At 30.5% G+C, this 24276-nt stretch overlaps 5 protein-coding genes across 12 annotated transcripts; all 5 read right to left on the bottom strand.

Moving 5' to 3' along the window:
• Positions 1–241: 241 nt before the first annotated feature.
• LOC126681373 (F-box/LRR-repeat protein 25-like) lies at positions 242–1281 on the bottom strand. The gene is made up of 3 exons (XM_056105830.1): positions 713–1281; positions 342–612; positions 242–289 (listed from the first exon to the last, which is right to left on the bottom strand). Exons 1-3 carry the CDS (start codon positions 1279–1281, stop codon positions 242–244), a joined length of 888 nt encoding a protein of 295 aa, XP_055961805.1.
• A 1917-nt stretch (positions 1282–3198) lies between these two features.
• On the bottom strand, positions 3199–6138 carry LOC126680794 (putative FBD-associated F-box protein At5g56440). 3 transcript variants are annotated; one of them, XM_050375986.2, is made up of 2 exons: positions 5109–6138; positions 3199–3559 (listed from the first exon to the last, which is right to left on the bottom strand). In XM_050375986.2, exons 1-2 carry the CDS (start codon positions 6036–6038, stop codon positions 3443–3445), a joined length of 1047 nt encoding a protein of 348 aa, XP_050231943.1. In that variant the 5' UTR covers positions 6039–6138; the 3' UTR covers positions 3199–3442. The 3 variants fall into 3 exon arrangements, with proteins under 3 accessions (XP_050231943.1, XP_050231942.1, XP_050231944.1); XM_050375985.2 differs by having other exon boundaries at positions 3199–3604; positions 5109–6137; XM_050375987.2 differs by having other exon boundaries at positions 3543–3633.
• Positions 6139–10023: 3885 nt separating this feature from the next.
• Positions 10024–13198, bottom strand: LOC126681372 (putative F-box/LRR-repeat protein At5g02930). Of its 4 annotated transcripts, none has more exons than XR_008790883.1 (3): positions 12164–13198; positions 10850–11067; positions 10024–10197 (listed from the first exon to the last, which is right to left on the bottom strand). XR_008790883.1 is itself a non-coding variant. In XM_056106081.1 (3 exons), the coding sequence occupies exons 1-2, from the start codon at positions 13109–13111 to the stop codon at positions 10900–10902; spliced, it is 1116 nt and encodes a 371-aa protein (XP_055962056.1). In that variant the 5' UTR covers positions 13112–13198; the 3' UTR covers positions 10024–10197; positions 10874–10899. The 4 variants fall into 4 exon arrangements, 3 of the variants coding, with proteins under 3 accessions (XP_055962056.1, XP_055962057.1, XP_050232870.1); XM_056106081.1 differs by having other exon boundaries at positions 10874–11067; XM_056106082.1 differs by having other exon boundaries at positions 10986–11067.
• Positions 13199–15784: 2586 nt separating this feature from the next.
• Positions 15785–17715, bottom strand: LOC126680793 (F-box/LRR-repeat protein 25-like). Of its 3 annotated transcripts, XM_050375983.2 has the most exons (3): positions 17476–17712; positions 16692–17067; positions 15785–16096 (listed from the first exon to the last, which is right to left on the bottom strand). In XM_050375983.2, the coding sequence occupies exons 1-3, from the start codon at positions 17625–17627 to the stop codon at positions 15932–15934; spliced, it is 693 nt and encodes a 230-aa protein (XP_050231940.1). In that variant the 5' UTR covers positions 17628–17712; the 3' UTR covers positions 15785–15931. The 3 variants fall into 3 exon arrangements, with proteins under 3 accessions (XP_050231940.1, XP_050231939.1, XP_050231941.1); XM_050375982.2 differs by having other exon boundaries at positions 16692–17713; XM_050375984.2 differs by lacking the exon at positions 15785–16096 and having other exon boundaries at positions 16775–16910; positions 17021–17715.
• Positions 17716–21619: 3904 nt separating this feature from the next.
• Positions 21620–23784, bottom strand: LOC130014762 (uncharacterized). The gene is made up of 2 exons (XM_056105979.1): positions 23220–23784; positions 21620–21949 (listed from the first exon to the last, which is right to left on the bottom strand). Exons 1-2 carry the CDS (start codon positions 23754–23756, stop codon positions 21749–21751), a joined length of 738 nt encoding a protein of 245 aa, XP_055961954.1. The 5' UTR covers positions 23757–23784; the 3' UTR covers positions 21620–21748.
• Between the last annotated feature and the right edge of the window lie 492 nt (positions 23785–24276).

Here is a 24276-nt window from a genome sequence, read left to right as displayed (position 1 = left end):
CCACAGAGATTGTGAAGTGCAGAGAATTATGCAGAGTAAGACAATAATATATTTTTACTCCATAATACACAAAGACGCTCATTGTTGTAAAAGCTAGAGCCACCTTTACACAGCGGAAGTAGTAACACTAATTCTTATTGGATTTGAAACAAATAGGAATCCTTCTCAAAACTCAAGAAAAAATAAAAATAAAAATTATCATAAAAAAGAGACCTTAACAAATATTAGATGCAATGCAACTCTACATCGAGATGAATTCTATAAATATCATTGACGAGTATGAATCAATCTACAAAAGAACCATATATATCGATGTCTTAAATAGCATATGAAACACTCACCTGAATGACATTCATGGACAATGTGATGGTTTTTGCAAAATGACATGCATCTAGCATTTGGAGCATTTGGAGAGCGTACTCTTGCTTTATCATATCTGCATGCTCATAACAATCCAGTTTTTTGCTGCTTGGCATATCAATTTCAATTTGGTCCAGAGAAGAGAGATTCTTGGGAGAGAAGAGTTTAGGAGGATAACCATCAAACTTGAATTTCATAAGCTTTGGAGCCACAATAACAAATTCAAAGTTGTTACAATACACAGAATTCACCCTATTTAAAAAATCCAAGCTTTTCAGATTTAGAGCACAAACATTGAAACCTTTCAAATCTCTGAAGTCTTCAAGTTTTAAAGTCTCCAGATTCGGAAAACATGAAATTAAGGATACTTCCATCACAATATTGAATTCTAGCAAGGTACAAATGTTTCAAAGAAGATAATTCCAAAGTTTTAGGCAGTTTCATGCTTCCATACAGAGAGGAACTCAATTTCAAAGTCGTTAAGGATGCGCAACCAGAAAAATAATTAGGGAACTGAAAGGGCATTGTAAGACCAGCTGCTTCTATTGTAAGGTGTTGAACCTGATGACTAACGGCATAGCATATCCATGATTGAAGAACACTTACTTTAACATCAACAGATGAAGTATAGTGAAAACTATGAACAGGTACAGAATTTCGACGCAGAAGAACTTGATGGATAAAGTTTATAAAAGATGATTTTTTTGAGCTAATAACGCTACAAAAGTTTTTGAAATTGAAATTAAGTGAGGGAACAGAAATCCAAAAGTAGCTCCATCTTTTGGACAAAACACAAGTTCTAACAACATCGGCTGTGTCGGCAAAAGAGAAGATGTGATGGAGAAGGCAGTCCGGTAACTCACTCAGCCTGTCTTCTTCCATTTCCTTAGTTCTCTGTCGCTTTCTCTTCTTCACTTCCATTTTTTTCTCTTCGACTTCCAACAGATGAAAAGACATGTCCGTTTAAATATCAGATGAAAACTTCATTTGCCCCCTGAATTTCTTCAAAGTATCTTTCAAGTACATCTTGTTTAAAAATTGCAAATTTATTTCTTTGATTATTTAGTAGAGCATGGATCATAATTGTCGAGTATAACAATGAGGAGTGAGGCCCTTCGATGAGGTTTTATATCTTAGGAAAAATTAATACCTTAACATATGCTTGAGCATTTAGTAATCGTTTAATTATCGAAAAATACTCTATTATTTTGACATTTTTTTAATCGCTTTGTTTTTTTAATTTTTTTTAATTTTATCGTATTTTTCAATTTATAGTTTCAATATTACCATTTGTTAGAAGTGAAAAAGGCTCAAATATACCCTTTCGCGTTGTTTCATGATTGAATTTTTTTATAATAAAAATACAAATTGAAACAATACGAAGCAATATAAATGACATAGTTGAATTTTTTTCCATTTTAATTTGAATAAATATTTGTAATTCAAATTAAAATTGAAAAATGAGCTAAAATTGAAGATTTAAAAGTGTCAGACTTTAAACAAAAAAAAATCAAATTGCTAATTACTAAGCATTCTCTGTCCTACTTTAATTGATACAATTATGTTTGTACATTATTTAAAAAACTTAGTAACTTTACTTTTATATCCTCATATTACATGTCATAATTTTTTTTTAATTTGCTTTTAAAATACATTAGTAGAAGAGGGTTAAAATAAGAAAAATATTGTCCAAAGTATTCTATAAATAGAAGTTGTCAAATAGAATGAGATTTGTTATTTTTTTACAGTTTTTAATAATGATATTACAATAATACTATTATTTTAATGACGTACTATAATATTATTAGCTCAGTTCACAAATAACATGATAGAGTAAGTCTACTTAAAAATTTATCAAAATTTGTTCAAATAGACTGGAAAGGAGAGAGTATAATTTAGTAACGGATGTATAATATTCATCATGAATTTTTCAGTCTTTGAGGTGCTTACGGTATTATTAATACCAAGGTCAAGACCGGTATCGATCCAGGATTCAATATCAACTTTTTCCAATCAAAATGAAATTAATTAGTACAAATAATCTCCTAAACTAATACTGGTCATTTTTATGGCTTATAAAAAAGGTCAATTCAAAACTAATAAAGTACTGACATGTATTTACTTAGTTACTTGTACAAATATACGAAAAAACTTGGCGAAATTGTGTGAAAACTTTAAAGATTATTGACAAATGACAAGTATATATTTTAATAATTAAAGATTAATTTAATAAATGAGTTATATTTTATTTAATTATCTCTTCATAAGAGCATCTCCACTCTATTGCTAAAAAATAATAATACACAGCATACAGCTGCCTCTACCGCCTCTATTTTATTTTCCGATGACCGTACGATTTTCAAAAGATGCGATACAAATGTATAATTTAAGAAGGTGAAATCATTTTACATTCGTGTTTCAAACCGCTATAGAAATAGATCGAATTTTTCTGCTAGTTAAGATTAGTGTTTGGATTGAAAGCATTTGTTCCTTTGGCACCTTCAACGGCAGTTTCATCTTAGAAATCATCATCACATATAAAATCGACAGTTGTGACTGCTGAGAAGAAGTAGCCAGAACCAAAAATTGCAAAGAGTGTTACTACTCGAGATTGGCTCGAACTCGAGCTACTTTGTGCAACATAATATACATTATTCAATAACGGGGTAAAAGAAGAGTCTGTTAGTGAAATTGTTTATGCACTAAATGAATATGTAAAGGGTTTAAAGTCATTAGCTATAAAGAAAAAGCCATCTAAATTTTTGTCTTGTTACTTCAAGAGCATCAAGATTGGCATTAAGATGCATTCCTGGGCAAGAGGAGTATGAGAAAAGTGAATTAAAATAACTAGCAGAACCAATGATTTCTTTAATCAACTTACAGAACCAAGAGAGAGAGTTTCAGATATGTTATACTAGTAATGAACAAAAATAACAACTGAAGTAAAATAATCAGAGTCGCCATAATCTATATCATAAAAGTGCATAATAATATAAATATCGATAAGTGGACCAAAATTCGGATAAAATAGCCTACACAACCAAGGATTTCTTTAATCGACCTTGAGCAATCGATTTGTTGGTCATTTAATATAAGATATTTCCAGCAACGGAGAGCTCTTAAGAAAGTAATTTAAGATAACACTGCCTTTCTTGGATGACTTGCTACTCCACAGCTTCAGATGCTTCAGATTTGATAACTGTGAAGGGTGCTCATTCAGCAAAGCAGGAACGTAAGATAGAACCTTCAAACATAGAGCCATCGGCTAGTAAGCTAAAAGCATAAAACAATGACTTCAACAAAACAATTACATCTTATAAATTCGATTGTTATACATGCATGCACTTTGCTAGACAAGAAGATGCTAACTGGTAAAATATAAATTGAGAAATTTAACAAAAAATATTGATATAAACCAAAAAAAGAACCTCCAATCCATATGTACATCGTAATATCTTTAGATTTATGATTACTTATATCACGGGTGGAGACTTTTTTTTTTGAAAATATAAAGCGAGACTTCAGCATTTATCAAATAAACATATTGAATGCCGGCATCAGGGTTAGAAGTAATGAACATACTGAGTGCGGACATTCAATTAGAACCTATAAAAAAAAATACTTATCATTGTCTAAAAGTAGCAATCTGATGAAATTATAATGATGGACCAGAACATGGGAGCTAAATATGGAATAATAGAAATCCATTTTAATTTTGAAGTTGAATAAATCGTAATAGCAGAATTTATCAACATATTTAAGCAGTAGATTTATAAATCGAATTTCAAATAGTGGAGCAAATTCCATAGAGATTGTAAGGAGCAGAGAATTATGCAGGCTAAGACAACTAGTTCAATAGAAAAATATGCAAACATGCTCATTGTTGTAAAATCTAGAGCTATCTTTACACTAACAAGTATTTAATCAAGAAAAAAATCAACAAACGAGAAAACAAAGAACAATAAGAATATACGCGGTTTGCCAATTTGCCTACATCCACAAGGCAGGGAACGGATAATCCACTAATTTAGAAAAGAATACAAAATCAATTTAGAAACACTAAAATATTACCCTAAATCACCTCAACATTTGTCTAAACTATCAACAAGAAAAGAAACAGCTAATGCTAAGCTACCACTTGCTGCCACAAAAATTATGAAAAAAATATGTTAATCTTAATTATCTCTATATATGGGTATATACAGGGAGTAATTACATGGCTATAGAAGAAATACGAATATTTCTCCTAATTGGGCTGGAGCACTTAATTTTAGGTTTAATAAATAGCAATAGCAGAATTCATCAACGTATTTAATCAGTTAATTTAGAAATTGAATTACAAATAGTGGAGCAAATTCCATAGAGATTGTGAAGTGCAGAGAATTATGCAGAGTAAGACAACTAATATATTTTTACTTCTATATAAAAATACGTAAAGAGCTCATTATTGTAAAAGCTAGAGCCATCTTTACACAGCGGAAGCTAACAAAGATTTAATCAAAAAAAAAAAAACAAGTTGACCAACAACACTAATTCTTATTGGACCAGTAACAAATAGGAAGTCTTCACAAATTCTCAACAATCAAGAAAAAAAATTATCGTCAAAAAGAGACCTTTACAAACATTAGAAGCAACGCAACGCTATGTCGAGATGAATGTTATAAATATCAGTCGACAAGTATGAATTAATCTACTGTAAAACCACATGTATGGGTGTCTTTAATTGCATAATAAAATTAGGCACTCACTTGAATGACGTTCGGTGACAATGTGATGGCTTTTGCTATATGAAATGCATTAAGCATCCGGAGCGCTTTGAGAGCAAACATTTGCTTTAGCGCATCTACAGGAGCTAAATCATCGATGCTGGGCAGATCAATTTCAATTTGGTCCAAAGAAGAAAGATTCTTGAAAGAGAGTACTCCAGGAGGATAACCAAAATAACTGAATTTCATAAGCTTTGGAGCCAAAATAACAAATTCAAGATTGGAAAAAGGCACTTGTCTATCTGTATTGATAAAATCAAAGTGTTTCAGATTTAGAGCAGAAACATCGAAAACTCCCGAAAATAGGCCAGCAAGTTTTAGAGTCTCCAGATTTGGACAACTTGAGAAGATACTTCCATCAAAAAATTCCAATTCCAATTCATCAAGGATCAAATGTTTCAAAGAAGGCAACTCAAAAGTTTTAGGCAATTTTATGCTTCGAGGAGAGCAACACAGTTCGAGAGTCGTTAAGGATGTGCAACGAGTTAAACAATGAGGCAAGTGAAGGGGAATTTTAAGATAACGTATGTCTATTGTAAGGTGTTGAACCTGATGATTAACCGCATAGCATATCCAAGACTGAATGACACTGCTTTTAACATCCGAATGTAAACTATAGTGAAAACTATGAACGGGTACAGAATTTCGACGCAGAAGAACTTGATGGATAAAATTAATGAAATATGATCTTTTTGAGCTAATAACCCTAGAAAAGTTGTTGAAATTGAAATTAAGATTGGGATGAGAAATCCATAGGTACCTCCATCTTTGAGACAAAATACAAGTTCTGACAACATCGGCGGCGTCGGTGAAAGAGAAGATGTGGTGGAGAAGGCAGTCGGATAACTCGCTCAGCCTATCTTCTTCCGTATTCTCAATTTCCTTCTTCCTCTTTCTCTGGTTCGCTTCCATTTTTTCTCTTTTTCTCCCAACAGAGAAGGAAACTAAACTCTTGTATTTTGTGTGATAGCAAAATTAATTTTGCCCCCTTGAATTTAAAAGTTGAAATTAATTTTGCGCCTTCATATATTTTATTTATAGGCCTAATTACTTAAAAAAACTCCATCTAATAATATTTTTTTGTTTATACCATGACCAGTGGCGGAACCAGGATTTTTTTCCAGCCCGGGCTAATTAATATGTAAAATAGAAATAGTTTTAACATAAATATACATATGCTTATAATTTTAAAATAATTTCAATACAAATTATTTCGCTCCTCCAATTAGAATAAGAAAAAAATAAAAAAGTTCAAGTTTGTGATTTTAAATTAAAAAAAATACTAATGGCTTGTTAATTTTGGACCATTTTACACTAATAATTTCATTGTGAAAATATAAAATTCAATTTTTTATATTGTTTTAAATTAAGGCGGCTAAATGAAATTTTATTGACTAGCCATGAATAAAAAGTGATGAATTTATTAGATTTTAATAAAATAATGAAAAAAAATAAGAGCTTTTTTCACAAACAACCAACATTTATCATATTATTACTTTTATACGGACACATGTTTTCATTATCAAAACTACCATACACTCTGTAAATTATAACTTTTATACGGACATATATATACTCCTCTTCTCAAACCAACCCTCAAAAATAAAGTTATTTTCTCTCTCATCATTATCGGTTTCTCTCATCTCTCTCAACTCATTTCTCTAATCTCTCTCAGATCTCACAAACTCTTCAAACTCTCTCAGATCTGATGTCCTCATTCATATTTCTCAACGTCGCCGTCCAACATCGCTACAAGTTTTGTCCGTATTGTTATTCTTTTCACCATTGTTGGAGCTGAAGATCCGCATAAGATTCCGGCGAGGAAAAGCATTATTTTTGATATTGTAAAATGACTTTTTGTTGTTGTTCTTATGTTACTTCTTGTTATCGTTTTTCTATTTTGATTTCAGATCTAATTCATTATTCTTTTTATTATTCTTCTTCTTCTTTTCTTTAGATCTACATTTTTTTTTCTTTTTTGTTTACTGTTTTTATATATTCATGATTAATGTATAAAGATTATCTTTTCATATTATGTAAAATATTTTGTGAGTTTATCGAATAAAATTCGGTTATTTCTGTATCTTTTATGTGTTTGGTTGTATTTCTGCATTTTTTATATTCCGCAGTACGATTTGTTGATGATGGTTGATTGCTGAATTATTGTTATGTTTCAGTACTGTTGATTTCATGTTGATTTTATGTTAATATTGTGTTTCTAATCAATTGAATTTTTTCTTGATTTTAACATTGGCAAATAGAATAATATTGTCCGTGAAATAAACTAAAAAATAAAAATTAAATTGAAAAATATATATAATTATTATAATATTACAGTGTTGATTTTAGCATTGCTGAAAATATAAATAACGATGTTAAATTATTATAATAGTATAGTGTTGATTTTATGTTGGTATTATGTTGATTTTGTGTTGCTATCTGGTTGATTTTAACATTGTCGAAGAAAACGATATTGTCTATGAAATACACTAAAATAATGAAAATTAAATTGAAATAGAAAAAATGATACGTTAATTTTTGATTGATTACTAAATTATTGTAATGTTGATATTTTTATTAATGTTAATATCAACATAACATCAACACAATACCAACACAAGATCAACATTGTAACATTATAATAATTCAATATCATTATTGTATTTTTCACCATTGTTAAAATCAACAAAATATTAACTGAAAATCAACACAATTTCAACATTGTAACATTATAATAATTCAACATCTTTATTTGTCTTCTTTCCCAATGCTAACATATCATTATCTAGTCTCAGTTAAATTTTTATTTTTTTAGTTTATTTAACGGACATCATTATCTTATTTGTCAATGTTAAAATCAATAAATATCAACTGATTATCAACATAAAATTAACATAAAATCAACAACACTGAAACATTATAATAATTTTATCAATCTACCATCATCAACAAATCGTGCTGCAGAATAAAAAAAACGCAGAAATATAACCAAACAAAGTAAAACTGCAGAAATAACATATTTTCATTCCATAAAATCATAAAATTATTTTATGTACATGAAAATTAGTATTACATTCCTTAAATATAATCTTTACACATGTTTAATGGTAAAAAAATTATTGTGACTTAAAAACAGTTAATAAAACAATTTCTACATCTGAAAATGAAAAAGAAGAAGAAGAACGGTGATCTTTTTGTCTCAAAATCTGATCATATGCCTTTAAAAAACTTTTTAAAATCGTTAAAAACTTCTGATATATATTCTTCCTTCCGACAATAAACTCCGATTCAGATCTGAAAAGAAAACACAAAAATAAGAGAACGGCGGCGGCACAACGAAGGCGGCAGTAGAGCGGCACTGAGATTTGATGAAGGGCGACGACCATGAAAAAAAATAGAGCACATGGGATGGAAGAATATGGAAGAAATAACTGTTAATTTGAGAGAAGAAAGGAAAAGTCGTATAAAAGAGATAATTTTAAAATGTTAGGTTATTTTTATAAAATAAGATGGTGGGAAAAGTAAAGAAATGAGTTGGGCTGTATAAATGTAAACAATCTGCCAAATGTCGTATTTGGCATAAAAAGCCCAAAAAATAAAGATGATATGAGAAGTGAGAAACATGGGAATCAATCATGGGACATGTGAAGAAGAAATAGACTCTTCACCACTGAACCAAAATGATTATTGCTGGTCATTATCGCATAAATATCTACATATAATTTTCCAGACCGGGCTAAAGCACACCCAAGTCTGAACGTGGTTCCGCCACTGACCATGACCTAGAAAAAAGTTCATTTGTACTCTTTTTTTGATTTTTCGTTTTCAACTCTACCCTAAAGCACTAAATTGAACTTTTTTTATTTAGAAAAAACTTAAAATAATCCTTCATTTTTAACTTATTTGTATTTTTTTAAATAGAAAAAAGATGATATAACCCTTCTATTTAATTATTTTTAATATTTTCATCCTTTAATTAATTAAATTGTCAAAAAATAAAATTTTGGGTGCAATTGAAAACAAAAAATTAAAAAAAGGGTACAAATGAACTTTTTCCTAGGTCAGGGTATAAACGAAAAATTGTTTCAAGGTGGGTTTTTTTTAAGTAATTAGGTCTTATTTATATTAAATTTCTCTAAATTTTCAATTTTTTTCCCTTTTTAATTCAGTGTAAAAGATCAATTAACTCCAAACTCATAACTTTGGAAAAAGGTAAAATTATGAACTTAGCATTATGACTCATTTTATCCTTGAGATTTAAATTGTCTAAAAGATGTGTTACAAATTTCAGAGCTACCATTTTCATTCTCTAGTTGCTCGATGAGTTTGCATAGCATTTTCGAATGACATTGAGTGAACCAACCTTGATTGTGTTATGGATTAAGTCATTATCGAATGACCGATTCATAAAACAAAAAGTAATGTGTTTATCTTGATATCATCTCTTAGATATTCAAAGGTATAGAAGAAACATTAAGCGAGAAATCTAGAATGAAAAAAAGACTATACTCGATATTATTAAGAAAAAGATGTTGAAAATAAAGAATCGTCTTAGATATATACTTCTTTGTTATGTTAAATTTCAAATGATAATGGGAGAAATAAGATGGAAATAAGAAAGCTTCAAATAATAAGAAAATACACAAGTTGCTACATGAAATTGCTAAAGCTATACTAATAATTTTTACTGGATGCTTGGATCTGTCACATAGAAAATCTAATATTTGATGCAGTTGTTTGTGGGTTTACTTCCATTTGTTAATTATTACCCATGTCTGACTTCAGTTTTTGCAGCAACATGTTCTGAACTGTTATTTTTAGTAACATGTTATTTTTAGTTTTAAACAAGAACTCAGGTTAAGCAACTATTAGCAATTCAACCAAAAAGATAACCATATAGAAACACTACTAATGCACACTATTGAGAACCATATATAAGTTGACAAAATTAAACTATCAGAAAGCTACAGTATAGTTACTATTGGTTGTAACTTGTAGTTGCTTGTGCATTCCAAAAAGATGAGTTCTTGCGGAAGTAAGTCCAGATACAGGCAGGTATGCTGCTAACCAACTGCAATCATAAAACATACGTTTAGAACTAAAGCATAACCTGCTAAAATGTACGAGTAAAAGAAGGAAACAACAATCGAAAATCTTGCTGATGAAAATTCCGTTCATGGACAACAACATTTGAGTAAGAATGGAAGCACAGATAGTGCATCTCAATTCACAAGTTTGAGAAAGTATGCCGCCCTTTTAATGATCGCAATCCTTGATTGTTTTAATTAATAAGAAGATTACTAGCATAATTCAAGAACATAACTTATGAAGTAAATTACATGAATCTTATGAATTAAAAGGAGAAACATTTCCATGGAAATGTAATAAAAAAAGTATAAGCATTTCCATGGAAATTTAATAATCATTTGACTGTATATTTAATCCCTATAATATTAATTTCAATTGCAGTTTAGACCATGACTTTTGGCAAGATCATTTCACTCGATCAATTTTCACCAGCAGTTCAAGGAGAAAGAGTCTTATAGACTTCACAACAATAAGAACTTAAGTCTATCGCAAGATGGTTTCATATGAGTTGAAGTAACTGCCCAAAATAACAACTGAATTAAGATAAAATAATCAGTCACCATAATTTATATCAGAAAAATTCATAATCCTATTAACATCGATAATTTGACCAGAAATTGGTTAAAATGACTTACAGAACCAAGGATTTCCTTAATCACCTTTAAACAATCAATTTGTTAGTCCTTCATTTAAGATATTCCAGCAACGGAGAGCTCTTAAGAAAGTAATTTAAGATATCGCTGGGTATCTCAACTTTCTTAGATGACTTACTACTACTCTTCACCTTCAGATACTTCAGATTTGATAACTGTGAAGGGTGCTCATTCAGTGAAGCAGGAATGTAGGATAGAACCTTCAAACATATAATATAACCATCAGCTTAGTAAGCTAAAAGGATAAGACAATGGCTTAAAGAAAACATAGGCAACTACATATGCTTTATTGTTAAACATCTGATATATACAATTGCTATACATAATACATGCATGCCCTTTGAGAATTTAGAAGTTTGCTAGACAATATAGATAAATGGTACAATGTGAATTGAGAAATATAACAAAAAATGGATCTCGACTCCATACATATCCAAACATCATAATACTTTTGGATTTGTGCTAGATATGATTAAGTATATCACAGATTGAGACTTTTTTAAAATGTAAATTTGAGACTCCATAATTTATCAAATAAATCTATTGCAAACATTCATTAGAACCTATAAACAAAAATACATATCACTGTCTAACAGCAGCAATCAGAAAGTGAATATCTACCGGATAAAAGTTTAATGACAGAGCAAAACATATGTGCTAAAAAGAGAATAATAGAAATCCATTCAAATAAAGAGGCTGAAAGACTGTAATTATTCAAGCATATAAGATATTCCACTTCAATTAAAAGTTTTGTTAAATAGAACTACTCCCCATATTCATTTTCATATTGATTCAGATATCCAATTATAAATAGTATAGCAAATTCCATGGAAATTATGAAGCACCAAGAAGTATGCACACTAAAAACATATGAATATAATTCCATTCTAATAAAGAGGCCGAAAAACTGTAGTTGTTAATGCATGTAAGACAATCTACTTTAATTGAAGTTTTTAATAAATAGAACTACTAGCAGAGTTTGATAAGCTGATCTAGAAATCAAAAATTGCAAAAGCTGTAGCAAAGTCCAAAGAGATTGTGAAGTACAGAGAACTGAGACCTAGCATGCAAATTAAGGCTGCTAAGGTATTTTTACTTCAGAAAAATACGCAGCCATGCTCATGATTTGAATTAATAGAAAATAAAGCTTTTTGTCAAAAAGATACCTTAACAAACACTTTATGCAACTCTGTGTCAATATGAATTCTATAAATATCAGTTGACAAGTATAAATTAATCTACTGTAAAACCACATGTATGGATGCCTTAAATTACATAATAAAATGAAGCACTCACTTGAATGACATTCATTGATAATGTCATGGTTTGTGCAATATGAAGTGAATTGAGCATCTGGAGAACTCGGAGAGCAAACATTTGCTTTAGCTCATCTATAGGATAGAAGTAATTCTGATCACTGATGCTCGGCAGATCAATTTCAATTTGGTCCAGAGAAGAAAGATTCTTGAAAGACAAGAGTTTAGGAGGAAAACTTCGAAACTTGAATTTCTTAAGCTTTGGAGCTACAATAACAATTTCACTATAACTAACCAACTCTCTCCAGTTAATTAAAAAATCAAAGCTTTTCAGATTTAGAGCACAAACACTGAAATTTCGAATAGATCGGATACTTATGTCTTCAAGTTTTAGAGTCTCAAGATTGGGACAAGTTGAAAAGAGATTTCCATCAGAAAATCCAAATGCACCAAGGTGCAAATTTTTCAAAGAGGATAACTTTAAAGTGTTAGGCAATGTTATGCTTCCATAATATCGACAGCAAATAATTTCCAGAGTTGTTAAGGATGTGCAACCATAAAAACAGTTAGGAAACTGAACAGGCTTTCTAGTACAACAATCTGCTTCTATTGTAAGATGCTGAACCTGATGTTTAATTGCATAATATATCCAAGATTCAACAGCAGTAGATTTAACTTCAAGAGGTGCGCTATACAAAAAAGTGTGGATGGGAATAGAATTCCGACGCAGAAGAAGTTGATGGATAAAGTTAATGAAAGATGATCTTTTTGAGCTAATAACCCTAGAAAATTTTCTGAAATTGAAGTTAAGACAGGGAAGAGAAGTCCATAAGTACCTCCATCTTTTGGACAAAACACAGGTTCTAACAACATCAGATGTGTCGGCAAAAGAGAAGACGTGGTGAAGAATGCAGTCCGGTAACTCACTGATCCTGTCTTCTTTCATTTCCTCAATTTGCCTTTTCCTCTTCCTCTGTTTGGTAACCATTTTCTTTTCTCAGTTGGAACAGAGAAAAAAATTCGAGTTAACCTTGCCCCCTGAATTTCACAAAATTAACTCAGATAGCTAAGACTCTACAAGACTACAATACAAGTGAGCCACTTGATTCAAAAAGAAAAATCTAACACTAATGTAATTAAATTCTATTTTTATTGAAAAAATCTTTTAAATTTTATTCTTTATTTAAAAGATTATTGGCAAAACAAATCCTAAACATTATATCTGTTTAATCACAATGTTCAAAACAGTACAAAACAAATCTTAACCTTTCCGTTTTTACATTTTGTAGCCTAAACCGTTTCCCGATAATTTTTTGAATCCATAAAGAAAACTCAATTTAGAAAACAATAAGGCACCGTTTGGATTGAGGGGATTCTAAACGATGGATTCTAAACAATCCACGGATTTGGACAAAATCTATCGTTTGCCTAGAAAAAAAATTAATAAAATCCATGGATTTATACATTCCCTCATTTTCTACAATCCATCATTTTTGAGGGTTTTGATTTCCCACCTACTAGGTGGGAAAGTCCAAATCCACCATTTTTTATGGATGATGGATTGTTATATTATTTATTATTTTCCATAAATAATATTAAAAATCCATTGATTTTATATTCAATCCAAACGATGGAATTTTAAAATCTATGGATTTAAACTCCATTGATTTAAAATCCATCGATTTTATTAAAATCCATGAATTTTAAAAACCCTCAATCCAAACGGTGCCTAAGAAAATTTTGAGAGAAAAAGAAAACGACTAGGGCTTGGTGAGATTTGCTTTACTACTATTTCATTTAGAATTTGTGTCTAATTCATACCAAATTTAAAAGTATTTACATTTATTTAGAGAAAGAATGGAAAAAGAGATTTAATAAATTGGGTGCTACTGCTACTACTACTGAAGCAATGCCGGTTGTGTTCACTTGCCTGGCACGTATTGCTCGATGCTTGGAATGAGAAATGTGTAACCTTAATGTTTTAATTTGAGTCCACTATTACTATAATTTGTTGTCAAAATTATTGTGTTTAATTTGAGCATGGTTTAGTTTGTAATTATAACGATTTGTTATTAATATGCAATTAAAAGATGCAATTCTTTAGAGCAGTTAAAAGAAGTACTCATCAGCAAGTACCCTAGCTCAATCAATAATTTTTCTCTGAATATCTTCTACTTGAATGTAAAAAGAATCTTGATGGTATTTGGAACCTGTGTCGAGATGGGGTGCAATGGGCTCTCAGAGATAGGAAAATGATAAAATATTTCTGGTCTTGATAAGAGCCGAGATATGCAGGAATGAGATTTTATTTGGAACTGGTCGGGTCCGGAATCCGGATATTTCCTTTGGCTGGCTTTCAATGATCATCTTCTTACAAACGTTGATCGGGATCGTGAAAACATGACTGCTAAAGCTATGTGTCCTAGATGCAGAGCTGGTGATGAGGACGTTGATCATGTGCTAAGGGACTGTTTAATTCTGTGCGAAGTTATTATGGAACAGATTAATTATTCAATCTGAGCAGCATCAACTTTATTCTATGTCTTTTAAATGGTTCATTACTAGCATTACAAGGCATTCTCATTGGAAGGGTATGGAGTATTTGGAGATTATGGGCTTTCGTAAGCAATCTTTATTCGGCAATTCCTCCTTGACGGTTGAGCAAGTCATTCGAGATATTAGAAATCGTTTTGATTTGGTCATGACAGCTCAATTGAACAGCATTCAGATGGCTTATGCTCCACAGAACAAGCAGGATAAGATGATTTGTAAGAACCGACCCCCTTCTCATTTAGCAAAGATCAATACAAGTGGTGCTTATAACTCGAGGACATGAACAGCTAAGGCGGGTGGTATTGTGAGGGACTCTTCGGATATCTGGCTGCGCATTTTTTCCGTGACGATCGGCATATAGTCTGTTCTAGGTGCAAACTATCACAGTATTATATGGTCTCGATTTGGCTTGGTATCTGGGATTAAGACATAAAATGTTGGCAGTTGATAAATTAACCGCGGTTCAGATGATTAATAGCACATCATGAGCTGGCAAATTTTTGAATATTCTTGCTGCAATTAGAGCTTTGATAGCGTGGAATTAGATTGTTAAAGATGATCATATCTATACAGAGGCCAGGAGAACAACCGCAAACATAACAGATGCATTTAGAAACAAAAGCATAACCAACTGCAATGTATGAGTAAAAGAAGGAAACAACAACTGAAAATCTATCTGCTGATGAACATTCCGTCCGTGGACAACAACATTTGACTAAAAATGGAAGCATTGAATGTCCATCTCAATTCAGTAGTTTGAGAAAAAATAAGTTCATGCATAAAGTACTGCCCTTTTAGAGCACAATTCAAGAACATAATCCATGAAGCAAATTACATGAGTCTTAATTATGAAGTAAAGGAGAAAAACATATTAAGCCAACAGATACTGTATTTCTAAATCAATAAGAAACGTTGTAAGCATTTCCATGGAAATTTAATAATCATTTGACTGTAAATTTAATCCGTAAAATATTAATTTCAATTGCAGTTTAAATGCTTCCCTCAAAATCATTACTTGATCAGTTTAGTCTTATTGGCTTCAAAACAATGACTCAAGTTGTAAGATAAGTTTAGATATGTTATAGTAATTAACTAAACAACAACTGTATTAAAGTAATCAGTCACCAAAATTTATATCAGAAAAGTGCATAATCGTATTAACATTGACAATTTGACCAAAAACCGGTTAAAATAACTTACAGAACCAAGGATTTCTTTAATTACTTTTTACCAATCGATTTGTCAGTCCTTTAGTTTAAGATATTTCCAGCAATGGAGAGCTCTTGAGAAAGTAATTTAAGATCAACCTGGGTATCTTGATTTTCTTGGAAGACTTCCTAATACTCTTCGCCTTCATATACTTCAGATTTAAAAACTGTGAAGGGTGCTCATTCAGTGAAGCAGGAAAGTAGGATAGAACCTTTAAACATTGAACCATCAGCTAGTAAGCTAAAAGGATAAAACAATGACTTCAAGAAAGCATTGGCAATTAAATATGCTTTGTTATTAAACAACTGATAAATGTGATTAGGGAAATATTATAATATTAGAAGTTTGCAAGACAAGATGGTAACTGATAAAATGTGATTTGAGAAATATTATTTTGGATTTGTGCTCCATATGATTACTTATATAAAAGAACGGAGACTATTTTTTTGAAGAAAAAAAATAAGATTCAGCATTTACTAAATGAACCTATTGCATACATTCATTGAGAACTTATAAACAAAAACACTCATCACTAAGTAGCAATCAGAAAGTGAAAATCTGCCTGATGAAATCTTAATGACGGACCAGAACATGTGAGCTAAAATGGAAGGATGTAAATCTATTCGAGGACGGAAAACTGTAGTAGTTCATGCATATATTGAGAACAGAGCAAAAGAAAGCAACATAACTTCAAAGAGAGAGCTTAACAAACAATAGATGCAAGTATATGCATGTTAAGATGATCAATCTACTGTAAAACCACATGTATCGATGCCTTGGTTTGCATAATAAAATCAAACACTGACCTGAATGACTTTGTTGGACAATGTGATGGATTTTGCAGTATGAAGTGCATTAAGCATTTGGAGCACTTTGCGAGCAAACTTTTGCTTTAGCTCATCCGTATGATAGATGTTATCCAATTCTTTGTTGCTCAGCACATTAAATTCAATATGGTCTAGAGAAGAAAGATTCTCGGTAGAGCAGTCTAAAGGATGATAACCATGAAACTTGAATTTCGTAAGCTTTGGAGCCACAATAACAAATTCACAATTGGGATAACGCATCAAATTCCCATTATTTAAAAAATCAAAGCTTTTCAGATTTAAAGAACAAACACTGAACTTTCGAATACCTCTCAACTGTGTATCTTCAAGTGTTAGAGTCTCGAGATTAGGAAACCTGGAAAAGATACGTCCATCAAAATTTCCGAATCGAACAAGGTGCAAATTTTTCAAAAAAGGCAAGTCCAGAGCTTGAGGAAACGTTGCGCATTCACATTGAGGGCAAGTCAGTTTGAGAGTTGTAAAGGATGCGTAACCGTTAAAGATAGGGCAAATTGTAGGAGAAACGGGTTCTATTGTAAGGTGTTGAATCTGATGTTCAGCTGCATAACGCATCCAATGTGAAATTGCAGCTTTCACATCAAAAGATGAAGTAAAGTGAAAACTGTGTATGGGTATAGAACTTCGACTTCGACGCAGAAGAAGTTGATTAATGAAGTTAATGAAAGATGCTCTTTTTGAGGTAAGAACCCTACGAAAGTTGCTAAAACTGAAATTAAGATAAGGAAGAGAAGTCCACAAGTACCTCCATCTTTTGGACAAAGTACAACTTCTAACAGCATCAGTTGCGTCGGCGAAAGAGAAAATGTGATGGAGAAGACAATCCGGTAACTCACTGAGTCGATCTTCTTTCGTATTCTCAGTTTCTTTCTTCCTTTTTGTCTGCTTGCCTTCCATTTTTGTCTTTCTCCCAACACGGAAACTCCAGTGTTGTGTTAAATGTGAGAGCAAAATTATTAGAAATAACAACCAAGTTATAATAATCAGTCACCATAATTTATATTAGAAAAGTGCATAATCCTATTAACATCGATAATATGACCAAAAATCAGTTAAAATGACTCACGAGAACAAGGGTTTTATGTAATTACCTTTGCAACCATTGCCAACACATTTACAGCAATGGAGAGTCTTTAAGCAGGGGCGGAACCAGGATTTCAAATTAGGGGGGTCGAGATTTAATGACGGATCTAAGATTTTTTTTTCTAGTCCGGACTAAACTATATGTCAATAACAAGTAATTTTGTTCCGAAATTATGATTGAAGTACCTAACTAATCATAAGAGTTGGTAATTTTTGACGTTCTAACAACAAATAAATTCATATCCTAAGTTAATTTATTTTGATTAATTTTCATCAAATATTTATAAAAAAAAATAAAAAAAAAAATATTAATTTGTCAACAATTAATAATATACAATCAATTTTCAACTATATAAATCAATTTAGATATTAGAAAAATAAATTTAAATAATTATGTATAAATATATACAATAAATTAATATTTTTAAATAAAAAACAAAAACAATGAAAGAAAAAAAAGTTACATGGTTTGATTTTTAAAGAGAAATATTAAAATATTATTATAATCAATAATTATAATTGAAAAAAATAGTTTGATTTTGAAAGATAAATTTAGAAATATTTATATTAAAGAATTAGATTAAGTTAGAGATTTGATGGAGAATTTAAGTTAAAAATAACTTTCAAATTTAATTTTATTGATAAAAGATATTTGGAAATTTTATAAAATTTAGGAAATAAATATATGAATTAAATGGAGGAACAATTAATATGAAATAAAGGCTATTTGTCAAAAAAAATTGAAATAAATGTTGTGTCTCGACAAATAGGCCTGACCTTTTTGTTTAAGAGAGAATTAGCTAATTACCTAGATTAAAAAATATTATCATTTAGTAACCCTAAAATTCTAACTTGATTTACATACCCCAAGCGTGTCAACCATTTATTTTTTTACTCTGCTCTTTATTTTTTATACTCCACTTATACCTAACACACTTTATTCAAAGTTTCTTCTTCTTCTTCTTCTTCTTCTTCTTCTTCTTCTTCTCAGTTCATTTAAAGAGAAAAAAAACAACAAATCAACAATTCAATTTAAAATCTTCAGCTCATAACAATTCAACAAATTGATTTCTCTAATTGTATCATTATTTTTTAAAATTTTATTGTGACTTTCAAATTTAATTTCGATCCGCTCGAATGTTTAATTCCTAATCAAATAGCTTCAAATTTCACTTCGAATTCAAATCTAACGATCATAAATTTCTTAAAAAACAAAAAAAACTGTAAATTATAATTTATTTGTTCTCATTAAAAATCTATTAAAAAAGGTTTCAAACGGTTTGAAGTACAGTTTCAATTACGGTTTCAAACTGTTTACAAAGGTTTCAAACAGTCTAAAACAGTTTCTAAAAAACGCTTTTAAACAGTCTAAAAAATAACAGTTTCAAACAGTTTCAAAAAACAGTTTCGAACAGTTTCAAAAAACAGTTTCGAACAGTATAAAACAGTTTCAAACCGTTTACAAAGGTCTCAAACTTTCTAAAACAGATTCTAAAAAAAACTTTTCAATAGTTTATAAAATAACAGTTTCAAATAGTATCAAACAGTTTCAAACTGTTTACGTAAAAAATAACAGTTTCAAAAAAGCAGTTTCAAAACGTTTACAAAGGTTTCAAACAGTATAAAACAGTTGCAAACCGTTTCCAAAGATCTCAAGCAGTCTAAAACAGTTTCTAAAAAACACTTTCAAACAGTTTAAAAAATAACAGTTTCAAACAGTATAAAACAGTTTCAAACCGTTTACAAAGGTTTCGAACAGTATAAAACAGTTTCGAGAAAACAGTTTCAAACGATTTCTAAAATTAATTTAAAACATTTGAAAACCAGGTCAAAATATCATTAATGAAGAACATTACGATTTTTTCAAAAAAAGTTGTAAAAAATCCAAAAAACGATGCTAAAATAATTTAAAACAACATAGAAAGAAAAAAGTAGAAAGAGAAGAGAAGAAGAAGAGGAAGAAGAAGAAGAAGAACTTTCTCATCTAAAACTTATAGGTCTTCACCTTCAAAGACCTCAGATTTGGAAATTGTGAACGGCACTCTTTCAGCAAAGAAGGAATGTGGGATAAAACCTACAAACATAGAACCTGTCAGCCAATAGCTAAAAGCATAAAACAATGACTTCAAGAAAACATTGGCAACCTACACACAAAAACAGAAAATGTTTGTAAAATTAGAAGTTTGCTAGACATGATGATAACTGGTAAAATGTGAATTGAGAAATATAAAAAAATATGTATTATATATATAAACGGAAAAGAATCTTGACTTTATATGTTCATCGTAATTCCATTGGATTTGTACTCGATATGAGTAATTATATCAAAAAAATACAAAAATGTAGTCCGTGCATGAAAAACATTCCACTTAAATTTATAGAACTACTGGTAGATTTCAATATCATAATTGATCACTTGATTTAAAATCGGTTGCAAACAGTGAAGCGAATTCCATAGAGATTTAGAAGTACAGGGCAGTATGCAGACTAAGTTTTTTACTTCAATAAGGCAGCTAATGTTTTTTACTTCAATAGAACAGTATGCAAGCATGTTGAATAAAACAACTTATCTTCAAAAGAAGACTTTAACAAGGATTAGATGCAATCATATGTTAAGATGAATTCCATAAATATCAATTGACAAGTTAGTATGTATCAATTTACTGTGAAACCACAAATATAGATGTCATAAATAACATAATAGAATCATGCACAGACCTGAATGACACTCATGGATAATGTGATGGTTTTTGCAAAATGAAATGCATTGAACATTTGGAGCACTTCGCGAGCAAGCTCCTGCAGCTCATCCGTCGAATTGAATGGATCCAGTTCAGAGTAGAACGGCAGATCAATTTCAATTCGGTCTAGAGAACAAAGATTTTTGGTAGAGCAGACAAAAGGACGATATCCGTCAAACTTCAATTTCCTAAGCTTTGGAGCCACTATAACAAATTCACAATGGGAATAAAACATTTCGTCCGGATAATTTACAAAATAAAAGCTTTTCAGATTTAGAGCAGAAACACTGAAATTTTGAATATCATCGAAGCGAATGTTTTCAAGTTCTAAAGTCTCCAGATTGGGAAGACTTGAAAAGATACTGCCATCGCAATCTCCAAAATCAATAAGATGCAATTTTTTTAAAGAGGGTAATTCTAAAGTTTTAGGCAATATGAAACTCCGGTAATTAGAGGCATCAAAGGCAAGAGAATATATTTGTTAAAATGTTACTTATATAATATATTCAGATTTTTTTATAAATTAATAAATCATTTTTCATTGAAATATCACATAACATTTTTATTACTTTTCATTAAATTTATTGTTATTTAAAAAAGTAATTTAAATATTTAATTTAAATATTTAATTTTTTTGACAAATTTTTGGATGAAAATGGAATAAGATTTTTTAATTGTTTAGATAGCTGATTTACAACAGCAAGGTACAATTCTTTCTTGATAAAAAAAAAAGGAGATTTAATTCTCTAATTGTTAAGATAGCTGATTTGCAAGATATGGAAACACCAAGCGATTCCTAACTGTTTCAGTCTATTTATGCAGTATCAGATGATGCACTTTTCACTAAACACTTTTAGACGCGGTAAAATTAAATTAGTTTAAAACAATCTTCGAAAAGTAAAATACAGAATTAATCAAACGAATAAAAAACATACGTGGCTCAGTTATTGCCTATGTTTACAGGACGAAAGAATAAAATAGTTCACTGATATAAACATAAGAAATTATAAGCGTAACACTTGCAGAGACTTCATGGCTACTCACACTCTTAGCTATTCCCTTGAATTAACCAAAATAACAAGTAGATTAAAATAATCGGTCACCCTAATTTACACCAGAAAAGTGCATAATACTATAAACATCGACAGTTTAACCAAAATTCAGATAAAATAACCTACACAACCAAAGATTTCTTTAATCACCTTTGTGCAATAACTTTGTTGGTCGCTTCATTAATGATGTTTCCAGCAACGGAGAGCTTGTAAGAAAGTAATCTAAGATAATGCTCGGTATCATGACTTTCTTGGTTGACTTGCTGCTCTTCACCTTCAGATACTTCAGATTTGAGATTTGCGAAGGGTGCTCGCTCAGTAAAGCAGGAGCATAGGATAAAGCCTTCAAACATAGAACCATCAGCTAGTAAGCTAAAAGGATAACACAATAACTTCAAGAAAACATTGGCAATTACATATGCTTTATCAATAAACATCCGATAAATACAATTGTTACACATGCATGCCCTTTGTGAAGTTAGAAGTTTGCTAAACAAAATAGATAACTGGTAAAATGTGAATTGAAAAATATAACAAAAAAAAGTATCTCTACTCCATTTTCACATCTTAATACCTTTAGATTTGTGAACACTTCAATCACAAAAATGGAGATTAATTTTTCTTATTTTGAACATACAATTGAGACTTCAACATTTACCAAATGAACATACTGAGTGCAGACACCAGGGTTAGAGGTAATGAACATACTGAGTGCGAACATTTATTTAAAACCTATAAATAAAAACACTTATCATTGTAAAGTAGCAGTATGATGAAAGTTTAATGATGGACCAGAACATGTGAGCTAAAAACGGAATAACAGAAATCCACTCTAATAAAGTGGCTGGAAAACTGTAATTGTTCATAAATGTAAGTAAGACATTCCATTTTAATTAAAAAGTTTAACAAATCTTAATAACAGAATTCATCAACGTATTTAATCAGTTGACTTAGAGATTGAATTACAAAAACTGGAGTAAATTCCATAGAGATTTTGAAGTGCAGAGAATTACGCAAAGTAAGACAACTAGTATTTTTACTTCCATAATACGCAAAGACGCTCATTGATGTAAAAGCTAGATCCATCTTTACACAGCGGAAGCTCACAAATATTTGATCCAAAAAATCAGCAAACAATAAAATAAAAAACAATCACAAAACATAAAAAATATACGTTTGATTGAGCAACTTGCCTACATCCACAAGATAAAGAACGAATAATCCAGTAATTTAGAAAAGGATACAAAATCAATAGAGAAACACCCCCAACACTGTCTCAAATTTTGAAAAAATACACATTAATCTTAATTATCTCGACATATGGGTATATTATTTACAAGGCTGCCTATAGAAGAAATATGAATAGGAGCACAACTTGACCAATAACACCAATTCTTATTGGATTTATAACAAATAGGAATTCTTCACATATTCCCAACACTGAAGAAAAAAATACAAACAATCATCATCAAAAAGAGAACTTAACAAACATTAGATGCAATGCAACTCTATGTCGAGATGAATTTTATAAATATAAATTGACGAGTATGAATTAATCTACTATATAAAGAACCACATATATCGATGCCTTAAATTAAATAACAAGCACTCACCTGAATGACGTTCATGGACAATGTGATGGTTTTTGCAATAGGAAATGCATTAAGCATTTGGAGCACTTTGAGAGCATATTCTTTCTTCTTCATATCCTTATTAGTAAACAAATTCAGTTCTCTGTTGCTCGGCATATCAATTTCAATTTGGTCCAGAGAAGAGAGATTCTTGGGAGAGAAGAGTTTAGGAGGATAACCATCAAACTTGAATTTTATAAGCTTTGGAGCCACAATAACAAATTCACAGTCCGAATAAGGCACCCGTTTCTCCATATTCAAAATATCAAAGGTTTTCAGGTTCAGAGCACAAACACTGAAACTTCCACTAAATAAGCCAACAAGTTTTAGAGTCTCCAAATTTCTCAAAGAGGACAACTCCAAAGTTTCAGGCCATTTAATACAGGTTTTAACAACATGTTCTGTGCCGGCGATAAGGAAGATGTGATGGAGAAGACAATCCGGTAAATCGCTCAGCCTGTCTTCTCCTTCCATCTCCTCAATTTTCCTTTTCCTATTGCTCAGCTGGTTCGGTTCCATTCTCCTTCTCAATCGGTAGTACAGGGCAAAAGTGTCGATTTTTTTTTATTTTTTTTTATCTCAAGTGTCGATTTAAATATGAGAGGAAAATCAATTTTGCCCACTGAATTTTACACAAGGCCAAAGGTACAGAAAACGCCTGAACTCTTCCATAAAGTACAAGAGAGTCCTTTAATTTATTTTGGTACAAATTGGCCCTCACATTTTTAAAATTAAACAAAAAAGAACTTCCATCCAAAATCTCAGTTAACTGATGACGTGGCACATAAAAGAAAAATTCAAAAAACAGCCTTAATATTCAAAATACTTACCAATTTTATATTTATAAGTTTTTTAAACTATTTCACCCTCTTCTTTCATTTAAATATCTATACTTAAATAAAATTATAAATCAAAACTAATTTAACTTATTACACTTAATTTAAAATCGTAATTAATTTAATTAAAATTAAATAAATTTATTCGATTATTTTTTTTAATTAATTCTCATTTTATCTTGAAATTTTCTTATTCCAAAAAT

The sequence above is a fragment of the Mercurialis annua genome, linkage group LG5 (assembly GCF_937616625.2).
Source record: "Mercurialis annua linkage group LG5, ddMerAnnu1.2, whole genome shotgun sequence".
NCBI classification, from domain to species: Eukaryota; Viridiplantae; Streptophyta; class Magnoliopsida; order Malpighiales; family Euphorbiaceae; genus Mercurialis; species Mercurialis annua.
This window is presented reverse-complemented; position numbering and strand designations above follow the sequence as displayed.